The sequence below is a fragment of the Phyllostomus hastatus genome, unplaced genomic scaffold (genome assembly GCF_019186645.2).
Source record: "Phyllostomus hastatus isolate PE091 unplaced genomic scaffold, TTU_PhHast_1.1 phas_scaffold_93, whole genome shotgun sequence".
Taxonomy (NCBI): domain Eukaryota; kingdom Metazoa; phylum Chordata; class Mammalia; order Chiroptera; family Phyllostomidae; genus Phyllostomus; species Phyllostomus hastatus.
This window is the reverse complement of record NW_025334042.1, coordinates 16,235,704-16,249,802: the sequence shown is the minus strand read 5'-3', so window position 1 is coordinate 16,249,802 and position 14,099 is coordinate 16,235,704. Positions and strand designations below refer to the sequence as shown.

The following is a 14,099-nucleotide window of genomic DNA, read 5'->3' as shown; positions in this document are numbered from 1 at the left end:
CCAGAGTGAGAAAAAGAGAAAGAGAGATTGAGAGAGAGGCAGAGAGAGAAGGAAAGAGAGAGAGAGAAACCTGGAGATGACACTGGCATTTTAAAGTAATTTCAAATAGATTTATACTATCCAGTGCTTTAAGCCAAGGGAGACCTGAAGTATTAGTGTGATACAGTAAAATATACTGTGCTATAGGTAATTATGCAAATTTAGAGTATTATAAACCAAATGTAAACACTAAAAGCCTACTTAGAGCATAAGGACATAAAATGTGCCGTGGAGGAATGGATCCATGTTCCAGTCAACCTGGTGTTTCGTCTGTAACAGCAGTACCTCAAGATGTTAAGCAGGGTCTGGTTGCCTGTCTTGGTATCAGTAGTGGAAGATTAGAGAAGTTTCACCCATCCTGGATTTTTGGCCCTAATAGGTCTGTTATTCATTTATTTAAACTTTTAAAACTTGTAACTGACTTATAGTTGACTAAACCCCAAATACCATTATAAAAAATTTTATTTTTACTACCTGACATGGTAATTAGTATTTCATTTTATTTGTCTAAGTTTATAATAATTTTCAAGCTTTTGCATGTATTTTACAGTTTTCATATTCTACAGTTTTATGAATAATCTATGTTCAATTTATTTATGCCTTTATGATTTAATAAATTTTTATTATTTGCTCTTCATCATTTTAAAAAAGACTTTATTTCTTTATTTTCAGACAGAGGGGAAGGCAGGGGGAAAGACAGGAAGAGAAGCATCAATGCGTGGTTGCCTCTCACATGCCCCCTACTGGGGACCCAGCCTGCAACCCAGGCATGTGCTCTGACTGGGAATCAAACTGGTGACCCTTTAGTTCGCAGGCCAGCGCTCAGTCCACTGAACTACGCCAGCCAGGGCTCTTAATCATTGTTTAATGGAACTTAGATTGTATTAGTTTTGTCTTGTGACACAATTTTACTTAAGAGGTATACATTGCTGCCTATTACTGTGTGATGAAAACATCCCTCTATAACAAAGCACTTTTTTTCAAAACCTTTAAGAAGCTTATTTGGCTTCTCATTATTCCTGAAAGATAGGTAGGACAATTACATAATTACTTACTCTATGGCAGACAGGAATTCCTTCAGGTTTAGAGTTTTTGGTTTTTATTTTTAAGTCTCCTGTTGAGTTCATTGCTATTACAGATTGAAATCATTCTTTCTAAGGGGCCAGGATCTTTATCATTCTCCAACATCTAAGTGAATAATCCTTTTTGACCTTCTGTTCTTCTTGTCTCCTTGCAGCCATATGTGTCATTGTCTCAGCAGATGGCACCACCCAGTCCAAGCAACAGTACCCCTAACAGCAGCAGTGGGAGCAATGGAAATGACCAGCTGAGCAAAACCAACCTCTACATCCGGGGATTGCAACCAGGCACTACTGACCAGGACCTTGTCAAGCTGTGTCAGTCGTAAGTTGGGGTATGTGTGGGTAGGCTTCCAGGGACAGTATAGATTTAGTGATACTGGCTTCTTGCCAGATACTTGTATCCTGAAGTGCAGTATTATTTTGCTTCTACCTCATAGTCATAAGGTTTCTCAGCAGCCCCCTTAAAGAAATTCTACTTGCTACTAATATGTAAAACCTTTGTGTTTCTCTGAGGAAAGCCAGGATAAGGCTGGCCTTTGACGCCTAGCATATGACTTCCTTCCTAGCAGGTTCTAGAATTGATGATCTTGGTGGGAAGATTTGTATCCTTACATCTTGAATAGAAATGTTCAGGGTGTCCAAAGGTATTGATTAGAAGGCAGTGAGAGCCAGCGGTGGGGTGTAAGAAAGGGGGACTAGCCCATTGAATTATATACTCAGGAGAGTTTCTGCTGCTAGAGATATTCCTAGTGAACCTGAGGAGCCCTTGAACTAGTGGATAAAGAAGAAGGTAGAGAAAGAGGCTGTCACTTTGTGTCTACCCCCTAAAGACTTTTGAGGTTCTTCTGTGTAGATTTGAATTGGGAGGTGGAGATAACTACCATGGAATTAGCCCATTTAAGAATGCTGGGAAGCCCTGCCAAGCCCTGGCTGGTGTAGCTCAGTGGATTGAGTGCTGGCCTGCGAGCCAAAGGATTGCCGGTTCAATTCCCAGTCGGGGCACATACCTGGGCTGCAGGCAGGTCCTCAGTGGGGAACATGTGAGGGGCAACCACACATTGATGTTTCTCTCCCTCTCTTTCTCCCTCCCTTCCCCTCTCTAAAAGTAAATAAAATCTTTAAAAAAAAAGAATGCTGGGAAAATCGCAAGTGTGCAGAAATGCTAGCTCATTTCCTTCTGGCAGAAAAATATGTTTGTGCCAAAAAATAACAGAGTCGGGGGAATTATTAGAGGAAAACGTCTGGGGCGGGATGGGGACATTAATGGAGAGAAGGAAAACCGAATTTGGGTTAGTGAATGGCAGAGAAAAATCGGAGTCTTCGATTATGTAAATTTACCATTTTAAGGAAACTTTGTTTTGAAGTATAACAAGTGTATGTAAAAATGCACAAATCATAAATGTATTTTCAAAACAGTGAATTTTCACAAGGTGAACACACCCTTATTGTTGCCAGATCAAGAAATAGAACATTACCAGCTCTTCAGATGCCCACCTCGCGATTACTGTCTCTTCCCTATCCCCAAAAGTATCTTCTTGAATATGATTAGTGCTACTATTAAATTGTACATGTCTTTTGGTGCATGTGTGCACACATTTATGGTGGGTATATACCTAGGAGTAAAATTGCTGACTCGTTGGATGTGCATTTGTTCAGCTTTTGTGCTATGGCTAAACAATTTTCTGAAGTGGTCAAAGTACTTCCAACTCCCACAACAATGTATGCGAGTTCCCATGGTCCAAGTCCTGGAGGGGCGGAACACTTTGCCCCCAAAATACAGCCGTATGAGGCATCAGATGCACTCTATAAATCCCTTCCTCTCCTGATGTAGTGGTTTGCAAATCATATGGGGTTTTGCTAGCACTAGGCCACACAAACTCAGTCATTTAAGGCGAGGTGTACATATCACACTGGTTCCTTTCCCTCAGCTTACCTTGCTAGAAAGGTATTTAAATGGAACTTAGCGTAGGACTAGTAATGTTTTGGGGGAATGGAAATTGGCAGAAAGGTTGGTTTATGAGGGAAGAGAGAATCCTATCAGTATAGTTCCTTGATTTCCGCACCCTGTGTTTCTTCTTCTAAATTTTCAATATATTGTGCTACAAAAATCCCCTTACTCCATAAGACAGAGAAAACAATTCTATTTCACTGTACCTCTAGGCATTCATTTTGCCCTTTCTGCTGACTCTGAAGGGATGAAAATAGTCAGGATCAGCATGTGGGAGGGAAGTAAGGAGTCCAGGAGGGGACTGTGCAGAAGTGGGAATGAGGCCGGAAGCACAGGTGCTAGATGAGTTATGGCGAAAGGGAGGCTGAGGAGAGCAGGTGAGTCAACCCTTGCTGGTGCTTTGCGCCGCGAGTTAAACCTTTCTAGGAAGGGTGGTATTCATATCTCCAGAAGGACTTCCTGCCTTTGTCCCAGTTGTCTCTCTCTGGGTTGTAGGGGAAGCAAACGTGGCTGGATCCTAAGCCCTGGTGGGCAGGAAGGAGAGCACGGAATGTGGGACTGGTTCTTGTGGAGGGGCTCCTTCTTCTGAGGAGGAAGCAGCAGCGAGCAACTCAGCTGTTGCCAGCTGCCGTGGAAATTCTGAGCTCAAAGTCTCGGGCTGCTCAGACCACAGCAAGCTCCACCCTGGGGCCTTGCTAGGGATCGCAGCACGTGTGTCCTCTAGCCTAGTCTCACGCAGCTCTTCCTTTGCCTAAATTTGGGAAAGAATCCAAGTATGTAGCCCTGAAGGGCTAGGATCGCCACATTACCGCGCCCCCCCCCCCCCATTTTGATGTGTTCTTTTCCCAGCCTCCAGGGCATTGCTCAGCTTATTCTTTCTAATTCATTGGGTCACAGAAACCCCACTGAAAAAGTTAGTGAGAGGTCTCCGAGGAGTATAGCAAACACATCGATCATCCTACGTTCTTTAGGGTTAGAAGAGGTAGAAAAAAATGCTTCTTTGGGGTATTGGTCTTAAATTCAGTCCCTGCAAAATGTTTTCAGTTAAATCTTATACTTCTAACTTTGTTAGCAGTACTTGTTCTGTCTCTTTAACATTTTCACCCTCCTGAAGTGGAACGTAGGGACTTTCTTCTAGTGGACCACTTCTGATACAATTCCTGACTTGTGATACTTCACTGCTCGAGGTCGGGGAGCTCCAAATGACTCCGCTGCCAAAGTGTGATTTTCAAAAAGTTGAAAAACATGACTGTCATACAAGTTTAGGTGAACACATGCCGAAGATTCATTCTACTCGTTAGCGAGGGAACCAGCAGGATGGTAAAATGGGTTCACAGAGCGTTTGAGGGACTGGGTATTTACAGGTACTGGAAAAAGAATGTGCGATAAGATAGCTTGGTTACAGGCAAAACTGGTTCATGTCCTCAAGAACAAGGAAACAGTAGTCTTTGGGATTATCTTTTCTATTGGACAGAAATTATTTACATTTTTACTGGATAAAATGTACAAGTTAATAATATGTATCTTCACAAAATCTGAGCCCTAACCGGTAGTAAATAGTAAGTGAAACCGAAACAGCTCACTAGATAATGAAATATACTTGCAATCGGCCTTTTAGACAATATTCCAGAGTGACACTGAAAGGATATGCACTCCTCATTTTGCCTCATTGTCAAGTTTTGGATAATTTTTTTAACACAGCTATTGTACCTGGTCTTGTGCCCACTCCCCTCCTAACACACTTAAATCTTGGCGATGAGAAATAGAAGTCTTAGAATACAGTAAAGCAGGAGAGGGAGCCATTTGAAGTTGAGGTCTCTTGAATATAGTAACAATAACAGCAGTTAAGAATTTTTAAGTGTTCACCACGTGGCAGACATTCGTGCTTGATGTTCGTGAACTTCTTTTCCATTCCCCGCAGCCCTATTCTGGCACAAAAAGGTTAAATGACTTGTCCAAGATCACACAAGGCTACACAGTGGCAGAACCAGGACTTGAATAGAAGGAAGTTGGTTCACATTGACCTTCAATCAGGGGCCATTAGAAGAGCAGGGACTGGAGCGTCAGAGTAGGTTTTCTTTTCTTTCTTTTTTTTTTAAAGATTTTATTTATTCATTTTTAAAGAGGGAAGGGAGGGAGATAGAGAGAGAGAGAAACATCAATGTGCGGTTGCTGGGGGTTATGGCCTGCAACCCAGGCATGTACCCTGGCTGGGAATTAAACCTGTGACACTTTGGTTCGCAGCCCGCACTCAATCCACTGAGCTACTCCAGCCAGGGCTCTCAGAGTAGGTTTTCATAGGTGGAATGGTGTTTGTCCCAAAGAAGATCAGTAATATCAAGGATTATTTTTAGTCCCCAAAGACCCCAGCCCAAGCTCTGCCCTGATACTTTCAACCACATGCGTGTCACCAAGCTTCTTTCCTGAAAAGACAGGAGTGTCTGTCTTTCCACCTAGTATCTGGGTCTTACTTGGGGAAGAATGAGAAGTGTGTTGGACTGCCGTTACCTTATTTCTTGTAGGCACCTTTGGGGATTAGGTTTGAATGGTAATTATGGCATTTTAAATTCATCTCTTCTTTGTGTTTATTATTCAGTTTTGGGTGGGGTCAGTTGTCCTAGTGGGAGTGGAGGGAGAACATGGGTTCATCCACGAGTATGGGTCTGTCAGTCCCTGCACCCGGAGCATCGCTCTGCGTTTTCCTCTCCCTTAGATATGGCAAGATCGTCTCCACTAAGGCCATACTGGACAAGACCACAAACAAATGCAAAGGTGAGAAAACAGCTAGCTGCCCTTGGTGATGGGGAGCAGCTGAGAGTGAGCCCACCCTTGTCTCTGCCCTTTACTGCTGCAAGTCCCTGTACCCAAGGCCAGAGAGAAGTCTCAGAGGTTTTCAGGCTTAAAAGACAAGCAGATATTTAGATTCTTTGGTGACCAGATAGCTGGAGTTGCAGTGCTATTTGGGGGACCTGAGGCTAGAAGTCTGCAGAGTCTTGGAATCCCCTGGGCTTACTTTGGACCTCATGTCGCCCTGGATTGGATGGTGGACATGGGTAGGTGAGATGATTTCTCCTTGGCAAAGCATCGTAATTGCTTTTGGTGGTGGTGGGGTGGATGGCGGAGGAGGTATTATTTTGTGAGGATTAAAACAGCTTTGTTGGGGTTTTGAGCAGTGTTCAGTGGAGATGTAAGAGTGGAAGGAGGGGGAAAGTAAAGAGGTTGGAGTGGGGAGGGGCCCCTTCCAGCAGTGCCTGGTTATCTGCAGCTAAGAGGCTGTGTCTCCTACATGCCTCCCATTTCTGGGCTGTGGCTAGAAAAGAGGAAGGGATTTTTTAGAAGTGGCGGGGCGGGGGGGGGGGGCGGGGGGGTGCCCGCGGTGCTGTGGGTTACTAGAAGAACCTAGTTCCTGAATCCTTAGATCTTTTTAAGAGGGAGTGAGAAAGGCAAGGACACCACAAGGACCTTACCACCCCTGGCATTCTTAGCTTTAAAGTGGACCGGATCTTGCAGGGTTGGGGAGCACATGGACAATCACCCAAAACCTCTTCATTTCTCTCTCCCTGCCACTTCCCTTACGTGCATCATAATTCTCCTCTGTCTCCTGAAAAGCCCGGCCTCCCACCTCCCTCGTCCCCCAACCTCCCAGTGATGCTGTCTCCCCATTCCAGGCTACGGCTTTGTGGACTTCGACAGTCCCGCGGCTGCCCAGAAGGCCGTGACAGCACTGAAGGCCAGTGGTGTGCAGGCACAGATGGCGAAGGTAAGGGTGCTACCCCGTGTCTCCCCCCCCCCCGCCCCCCCCCCGGGGGCTCTGGTGAGCAGCCAAGGTCCAGTTCCAAGGTCTCCAGAGGGTTTGACAACGATGAGGTCGAAGGGCAGAGGCCAGCTGCAGTGCTCTTTGACTGCATCTGGCCAAAGGGAATCTGGGCTAGGGACCCATTCAGCAGCCCTTGGCTGCTGGAGGAAGATGGCATTCAAATCTGTGTGGGGTAGCTCTCAACTCTTTTCCTCTCTTCGAGTGTTATAAGCAGGCAAGAGGGTCGAGAGGCTTCTTCCCTTCCCCCTGTTGTTTCCCCATCCCCACCCTGGCCCCTCACTCCCCTACCAGACAGCTTGTGCTGGTTTTGCCACGTTGTCTGAAGAAGCCGGTCGTGCCTCTCAGAGGTTCAGAACAATGCTCTCCACCTCCCAGCTCGGTTCCCTGGGGGCTGGGGGAGAAACACCACAGCAGGGAAGGAAACCGCCTCTCCTTCTCAGATCTTGGGCTTTTATTTTCATCTAGATTACTAGGAATCCAGAGGCTCTTCTCTCCCTTCTCTTAGGTGGGATCATCCCCTTGCCCTTCTGAAGTAATTGTGAGCACTCCGTGTACAGCTAATGAGGCAGGTCTGCCAGCTGCCCTTTCCTATAAGAAAATGGGAGCCCTAAAGGGAAAGGCAGAGAGGAGTTAAGGTTGCTGGTGACCCACAGTCTGGGGCAGTGACTGGTTAAATTCTTAAAAATACAGCGATGGGAAGTTATAGTCGCTGTGTACATTCTGCCCTCTGGAAGGGCTCTCCTGCCTCTTCCGTACAGAAGCCTGGGCAGTGGAGTCTCTGAGATGAGAGCTTTCAGGGCTCCCGGGTGACCCAGAGCGCTCCCCATGTGGCCCTAGGGCAGCCCGCAGCACGTCGCCTTCCCTTTCTCCTCCCCGCTCTCCCCGCTTCCTGTGTTTCCCTCCATCAGGGAGTGAACAGGCATTCCTACTCAGAGGAGTCTGCTGTGGCCGGAAGAAGGGGGAGGGAGGATTACTCAAAACAATCCTGCCCGGGAACGAGGCAGTCCAAGAGAATCCAGCCTCCGGGACAGGCTGCTGGGGGGAGGAGGGAGCGCTGCTCTGCCTAGTTCTTAAAGAAACAGACAAAACTTGACCTATGACTTGTATTCTGGGCTTGTACAGTACTAGTAATATTAAATATGCTTTCGGTTTGTTTTGCCTGGATTCAATATACAACCCATGATAGTGGGACTCTGTTTTTTACAAATAGTTACAATTCTCTTTGTTTATGCGGGACCCTTCCTGTTCTCTCTTTTCTGAGAGATCATTTTGGGTTGATGGTGGGAGAGGGATAAGAGATGGGAACTTCATTTTCTCTCCTTTATTTCCATAGCAACAGGAGCAGGACCCCACAAATCTATACATATCAAACCTTCCACTGTCAATGGATGAGCAAGAACTGGAGGGAATGCTGAAGCCCTTTGGCCAAGTCATCTCCACTCGAATCCTTCGGGACACCAGCGGAACCAGCAGAGGGGTTGGCTTTGCAAGGTGAGGGATACTGAGAATGGGAAATGATGCAGTTAATGCAGAACGCCACTTAGAACCCTGGCCAAGTAGCTCAGTTGTTTAGAGTGTTGTCCCAATCCGCAGTCAGGGCACAGACAAGAATCAACCAATGAATGTATCAATAAATGGAACAACAAACTAATGTTTTTCTCTATCTAAAATCAGTAAATAAAATTTTTAAAAAATAATGTCACTTAGAAGGTCACAAAAAAACCCTGCCCCCCCCCCCAGGGACCAAACTATTGGCCAAAAGTACATGACTGTAGATCAAAAATTCATTTAATTATAGGCCACAATACCCACAAATCCATTTGCACCCCCAAATCTTTATTTTCCTCATTACTTCCTGCTACTCTAGCCTTTGCTCCTTTTGATACAGAACTAACTGGAATAAAGCAATTCTGTATCTTATAGTTTATTGAGTAGTTTCTCATCCTATTCTGCCGTTTAATCATTACTACAACCCTGAGCAATATTAATCTTCCATTTTATAGATAAGGGAACTGAAGTTCCCAGAATGAAGTGATTTGCCCAAGGTGTCATGGGAGTGGGTGGTAGAAGTGACGCCCTACTCCTTCTGGCTTTAAGATCAGTCAGGATGAAGTGGCCGATCTGATCTACCTTTCCAGATCCGTTGAGAGACTTAAATTCTAGAACTAACTCTGCCACTCACTACCCATGTGATAGGAGACCTTTAGGAGCCTTGGCTTGCTCTGTGGGGGCTGATGCAGGTGCATGACTTTCTTGTGTTCCTGAGAGTCGAGGAGCTCTCCACGTGCCCGTCCTCTGAGCTTAGGTGTCCTCGCTGTTGTGGGGCTTCAGCTCGCCTGTCCCACTTAGGAAATGGTTATGCTTTTATTTATCTTAAGCTTTTGTTTGAAAGGAAATTCTGTTGTTGTTGTTTTTAAGTTTGAAAACTACTGGACTAATGTCCGTTTGTTTTTTAATGTCTTCTCTGGCCCGAGAGCACTCCCCTACTCTGGAGTGTTTCAGGCCTTGCAAACAAGGAATAGGGCTTCTCTAGCCAACTCAGTCTTGGTAGTGCCACCTGCTGGCGATCCCAAGTATAACTAGAGAAGTTCCTAGGCTTGTGGTCCTCAGACATTTTTGCTCCTGCCCTGGGAGAGCGGAGGTTCCCAACGTGGTTGAGATCGTGGCACTGCAGTTATCCTATTAATTTTTTTCCCAAGATCAACCCCCCCAAATCCCTAATAGTTCAATTTATTAAGTAATTAAATGGTCTAAACAACTCAAAAAGTGTTCATATCTTAACAACTTTATGCCTATTTGAGAATATACACTGAAAGAGAAAATATTTTATTTCATCCTTAAATAACTGTCCATACTAATGGGCTGTGTGCCTGTTGGAGACTACACAACTTCTCCGACCTTGGGATCGGATTTGATACTTCCCACCCTCATCTCCGGTTACAACACACTGGTTGTCTTATGGTACTTGCTTTTGTCATAGCAATCGTTGAAAAACCAGCTTTGCAAAAATACATTATCAAAAGGATTGTTGAGTGAGCTACACAGTGTGCAACAGACGTTGCTGTGTTTTCTTCAGAAAGTCGAAGTGTTCCTTGTTGTGCTTCTGCTGGTACCCCGCAACGACCAGGGTGTCTCACAGCCCAGTCTGGGAACTGTGGCTTTGAAGACTTGAAAAAGCAATGAATCTTTTGCGTGTTTCTACATTAATAACTACTAAAATATGAAGATATTTTCTTCATATGTTTAGATTTTTAAAAAACATTTTATGTATTTACTTTTAGAGAGAGGGGAAGGGAGGGAGAAAGATAGGGAGAAGCATTAATGTGGGAAAGAAACATCGATGTGTGAGGGAAACATCGGCTGCCTCTAACACCCCCCTCAGCTGAGACCTGGCCTGCAACCCAGGCGTGTCCCCTGATAGGAAATCAAACTGGTGACCTCTCGGTTTGCAGGCCCTCGCTCAACCCACTGAGCCACGCGAGCCAGGGTGATTTAGATTCTTGCTAGGTATGATTTCCAGCAAATTATAAACATTGATATTTTAAATCAAGCTCACATCACTTTTCCATATATCCGGATGAGATCTAAATGTCCTAGCAATTTGATACACAAAATCGCCCGTTTTGAAAATACGTAGGGCATTTCTTTAATTGTTCTAACCCTTACATCTTTCTTATAATGTTCCTTTTTTCTTCTTGATCTTGTGTTTTTATTTCAATTGTATTATATCCTACTGTAAAACATGTTCATAGTTGCAAGCCTTTTTGTGGATCATCCTGTCATACTTCTCTACAATAAAAATATGTATGTTAATTTTTTTCCAGTGGCCCTGAGGCTCTCTATATGTATTCACCCACAGGAAAATCCTCTTTGTGATTTTTAGTTCACAGTTGCCCCAAACAACATATATATTTAAATACTGACTCAAAGTTTTTTATTGGAAATGCTTTTCCTATGACATGAATAAGTTTAAGTTTTATTTTGTTTAGATTTTTCTAATTAGGGCATGTAGCCATCAGTGAATATCGTTTATTGCTGTAACAAGATTGGGTTAATATCAGTTTTGTTCCTGTTTTTTGCTTCCATGCCGAGAAACTTTGTTCACATAAATAAGTAGATGGGAATGGAAAGAATTTTGTTAAAATAAGAATTTTTTAAATTCCTTTTGAGTCATTTGCCAAGAACCAGGGTAATCTGTCATGAAAATTGATTTTTTTATATGTCATTTGACACCTGGTCGAGTCCTCCAGCTTCTGTTGGAAGGAAGAATTGGGACCATCTAACTTATAAAAAGATTCGTAACTGTGTCGGTCTTCTCTGCCCTGCGTGGCCTTTGGGGATGAGTGGGAAGTCGACGGGGGTGGGGGGGGAGGGGTGGCTGTGCGAGGGGACTTTGGCTTTGATCGTTGATCAGGACCAATCCCCTAGGCAGATCAGTTTTAGGAAAGAGTTTATGACGAAGCTGAGGTTCTCAAAGTGATTCTCTTGAAACTCTATGTCTGTTCACCCCTTTGGAAAGACTAAGGAGTAGGAGTAACCCAGCTACAAACTTCTGCTCTAGGATGCCGAACATGTCGTTTTCTCTAAAAAGTTCCATTTGAGGCCTTTTATGGTGACCGCCTTCATAGGGATGGTTTATATTTTTAGTGGTTATTGGCACAGAAAATATACTGAGACCTACTTTAAATATGGAAAGAAAGGAGGATACTGTACCTTGTATTATTACATAGACCTTTACACTTAAAAAAAGATTTAATTTATTTACTTTTAGAGAGGGGAAGGGAGGGAGATAGAGAGGGAGAGAAACACCAATGTGTGGTTGCCTCTTGCGCACCCCAAACTGGGAGGACCCTGTCTGCCCCTCAGGCGTGTGCCCTGACTGGGAGTCAAACTGGTGACCCTTTAGCTTGCAGGCTTGCACTAGTCCACTGAGCCACACCAGCCAGGGCTAGACTCTTATACTTTTAAAACACGTTTATGTAGATTAACTTTTTGATCTGTACAATCCTGTGTAGTAGAGTAGTAGATGATGATTTCTCTAAAGTGGAAATGAGGAATGGGTCCTCACTCACTGAACTCTGGGACGTGAGCAGGAGCTGGACGCCAGGTTTTCTGATTTTCTGATTTCCCACTCAGGCTGCTTTTTCCAAAAAGAAACTTTAACTCAGTATTGCCCAGCTTTGTTTTTCTATCACTGTGGACCATGTAGACCCCATCTTATTACTCTTTCCTCCTACAGACTCATGAAATCTTAATAATGTTATAGTAGGTAACTAGACCTTGGTAAATAACCAGAAGCAACAAATAAATATTGACAAATTCTTAGCTTGTGTAGTTTTGTCAGAGTGAGGGAACAATTTCCATTAGGAATTTCATAATTTAAAAAGTACTGTTAACAGCCTCTAGTTATTGTATTTTTATTTATGAACCAGACACAAGGCTAGCCCCATCCGTAAGTATCTTCTTTGGAATATGTATTCACAGCGTAAAGACCTCCATTATTCCAGCCGAGAGAACCTTCATTAGAAGCTGCGGGTGCCTCTTCAGAATATCTTGAATTTGTGTGGAGGAAACTCTGTGTTCCTACAGTCACAACTTTTAGAGCATTTGTGGGGCTGGGAACTTAGGGCATTCTTTTTGAACATAGGGAGAGCACCGATCCTGAAGAAGCTAGAGCCTAATGCCTCTTGTGCTCCTTAGGATGGAGTCCACAGAGAAGTGTGAAGCCATCATCACCCACTTTAATGGAAAATATATTAAGACACCCCCTGGAGTACCAGGTGAGGCATCTGGGAATCAGGCTGAGAGGGCCATAGGTTGTTACTTCCAGTGAAGACTCTGGAGGAGTTTTGCATGAGTGTGAGTGGGCTCAGTGAGGCGGGACTCAGCTGCCTGTCTGCTTTCTCTCTTGGTAGCCCCATCTGACCCATTGCTTTGCAAATTTGCTGATGGTGGTCCTAAGAAACGACAGAACCAAGGAAAATTTGTGCAAAATGGACGGGCCTGGCCAAGGAATGGAGACATGGTAAGAGGACTTCTGAGGAGATAGGAGTACTATGGATCGATATTAAAACGGAATGGAAATTACCATGGCCTGATTTCTGTGAACTTAGGTGGCAAGCTTGGGAGCTGCAGTTTGTAACTGAGAGAAGCTGGCTACTTAACATGCTGTTCGCTGTGGGTCTGGAGTGGGATTTTGCAACCTGCACACCCAGAAAAACTTGGAACAGCTTGTTCAGACTGCACTTTAATCAGCTGAACCAAATACTTCCCCACCCTTGACATCCTGCGTTTGCTCCTGTTCTTATCCAAGAGCTTACAATATGAATGCTGTGTTCTTTCTTTATAGGGTGGTATGGCCTTGACCTATGACCCCACTGCAGCTCTTCAGAATGGGTAAGGGTGTTTGAGATAACCAGGCCGACTGAAGATGATAATAGCCTTTGTCCAGGCACTTGGATGTTTCATCTTGATCTTTAAACAGCACTTAGTGGGTGGCTGTGTCTGTCTGTGGGAGGCCCTTTCTGATTTCCTGTGACTCCGTACTGATTAGGTTCCTTCCTACAGGTTTTACCCAGCTCCTTACAATGTCGCCCCCAACAGGATGCTCGCTCAGTCTGCACTCTCCCCGTATCTTCCGTCTCCTGTGTCTTCGTATCAGGTATGCTCGTGCCCAAAAAGGGTGTGGTGGTTTTCCCCAGCACTGCGTTTTAAGTAAAGGAGTAGAATGCTGGAAACTACTTGTTTGTTTTCCGTTTGTGTACACCACACACACATCACGTTGCAGGAGAGCATAACCTGTGGCCGCATCCCACTTACACGGACTGTTGTAGGAGCATTCTCTTTCTCTCTGCCCACCACCCCCACAAGTAAATCCATATCAATTGGCTACTATTTTCAATGTTTTCTTCATGCGCATGTATACATATGTATGTGGTTTTTGGAAGTTATTGTTTAGGTTACCAAAAAGTTGACCAAATAAATGTATTTTTCATACTTTGCTCTGCTCACTTAACAGCACCTTAACCAGCAGTTCTCCAAGTATAGGCCCTGGGCCAGCGGTGTCAGCGTCCCCTGGGAATTTTTAGAAACACAAATTCCTGGACTCCACCCCAGATCTACGGAATTAGAAGCTGGTGATGGTCCCAGCAGTCTGAGTGATTCTCAGGAGCCTGTGGGTGATTCTGATGCAGCGAATGTTGGGCTCTCTGTT

The 14,099-nt window shown here is 44.5% G+C and overlaps 1 protein-coding gene across 8 annotated transcripts in view; it reads left to right on the top strand.

The window, feature by feature from the left end:
- Positions 1–14,099, top strand: part of RBMS2 (RNA binding motif single stranded interacting protein 2) — a 48,161-nt gene that overhangs the window by 20,264 nt on the left and 13,798 nt on the right. For all 8 annotated transcript variants that reach the window (XR_006784591.1, XM_045829003.1, XM_045829001.1 and 5 more), the window contains 8 exons: positions 1,277–1,443; positions 5,783–5,841; positions 6,738–6,829; positions 8,220–8,377; positions 12,587–12,666; positions 12,802–12,911; positions 13,236–13,282; positions 13,454–13,547. Coding sequence is in view for 7 of the 8 variants with exons in the window: in XM_045828998.1 (XP_045684954.1) it covers positions 1,277–1,443; positions 5,783–5,841; positions 6,738–6,829; positions 8,220–8,377; positions 12,587–12,666; positions 12,802–12,911; positions 13,236–13,282; positions 13,454–13,547 (807 nt within the window). In the remaining variant the exon portion in view is untranslated. The remainder of the gene's footprint in view (positions 1–1,276; positions 1,444–5,782; positions 5,842–6,737; positions 6,830–8,219; positions 8,378–12,586; positions 12,667–12,801; positions 12,912–13,235; positions 13,283–13,453; positions 13,548–14,099) is intronic.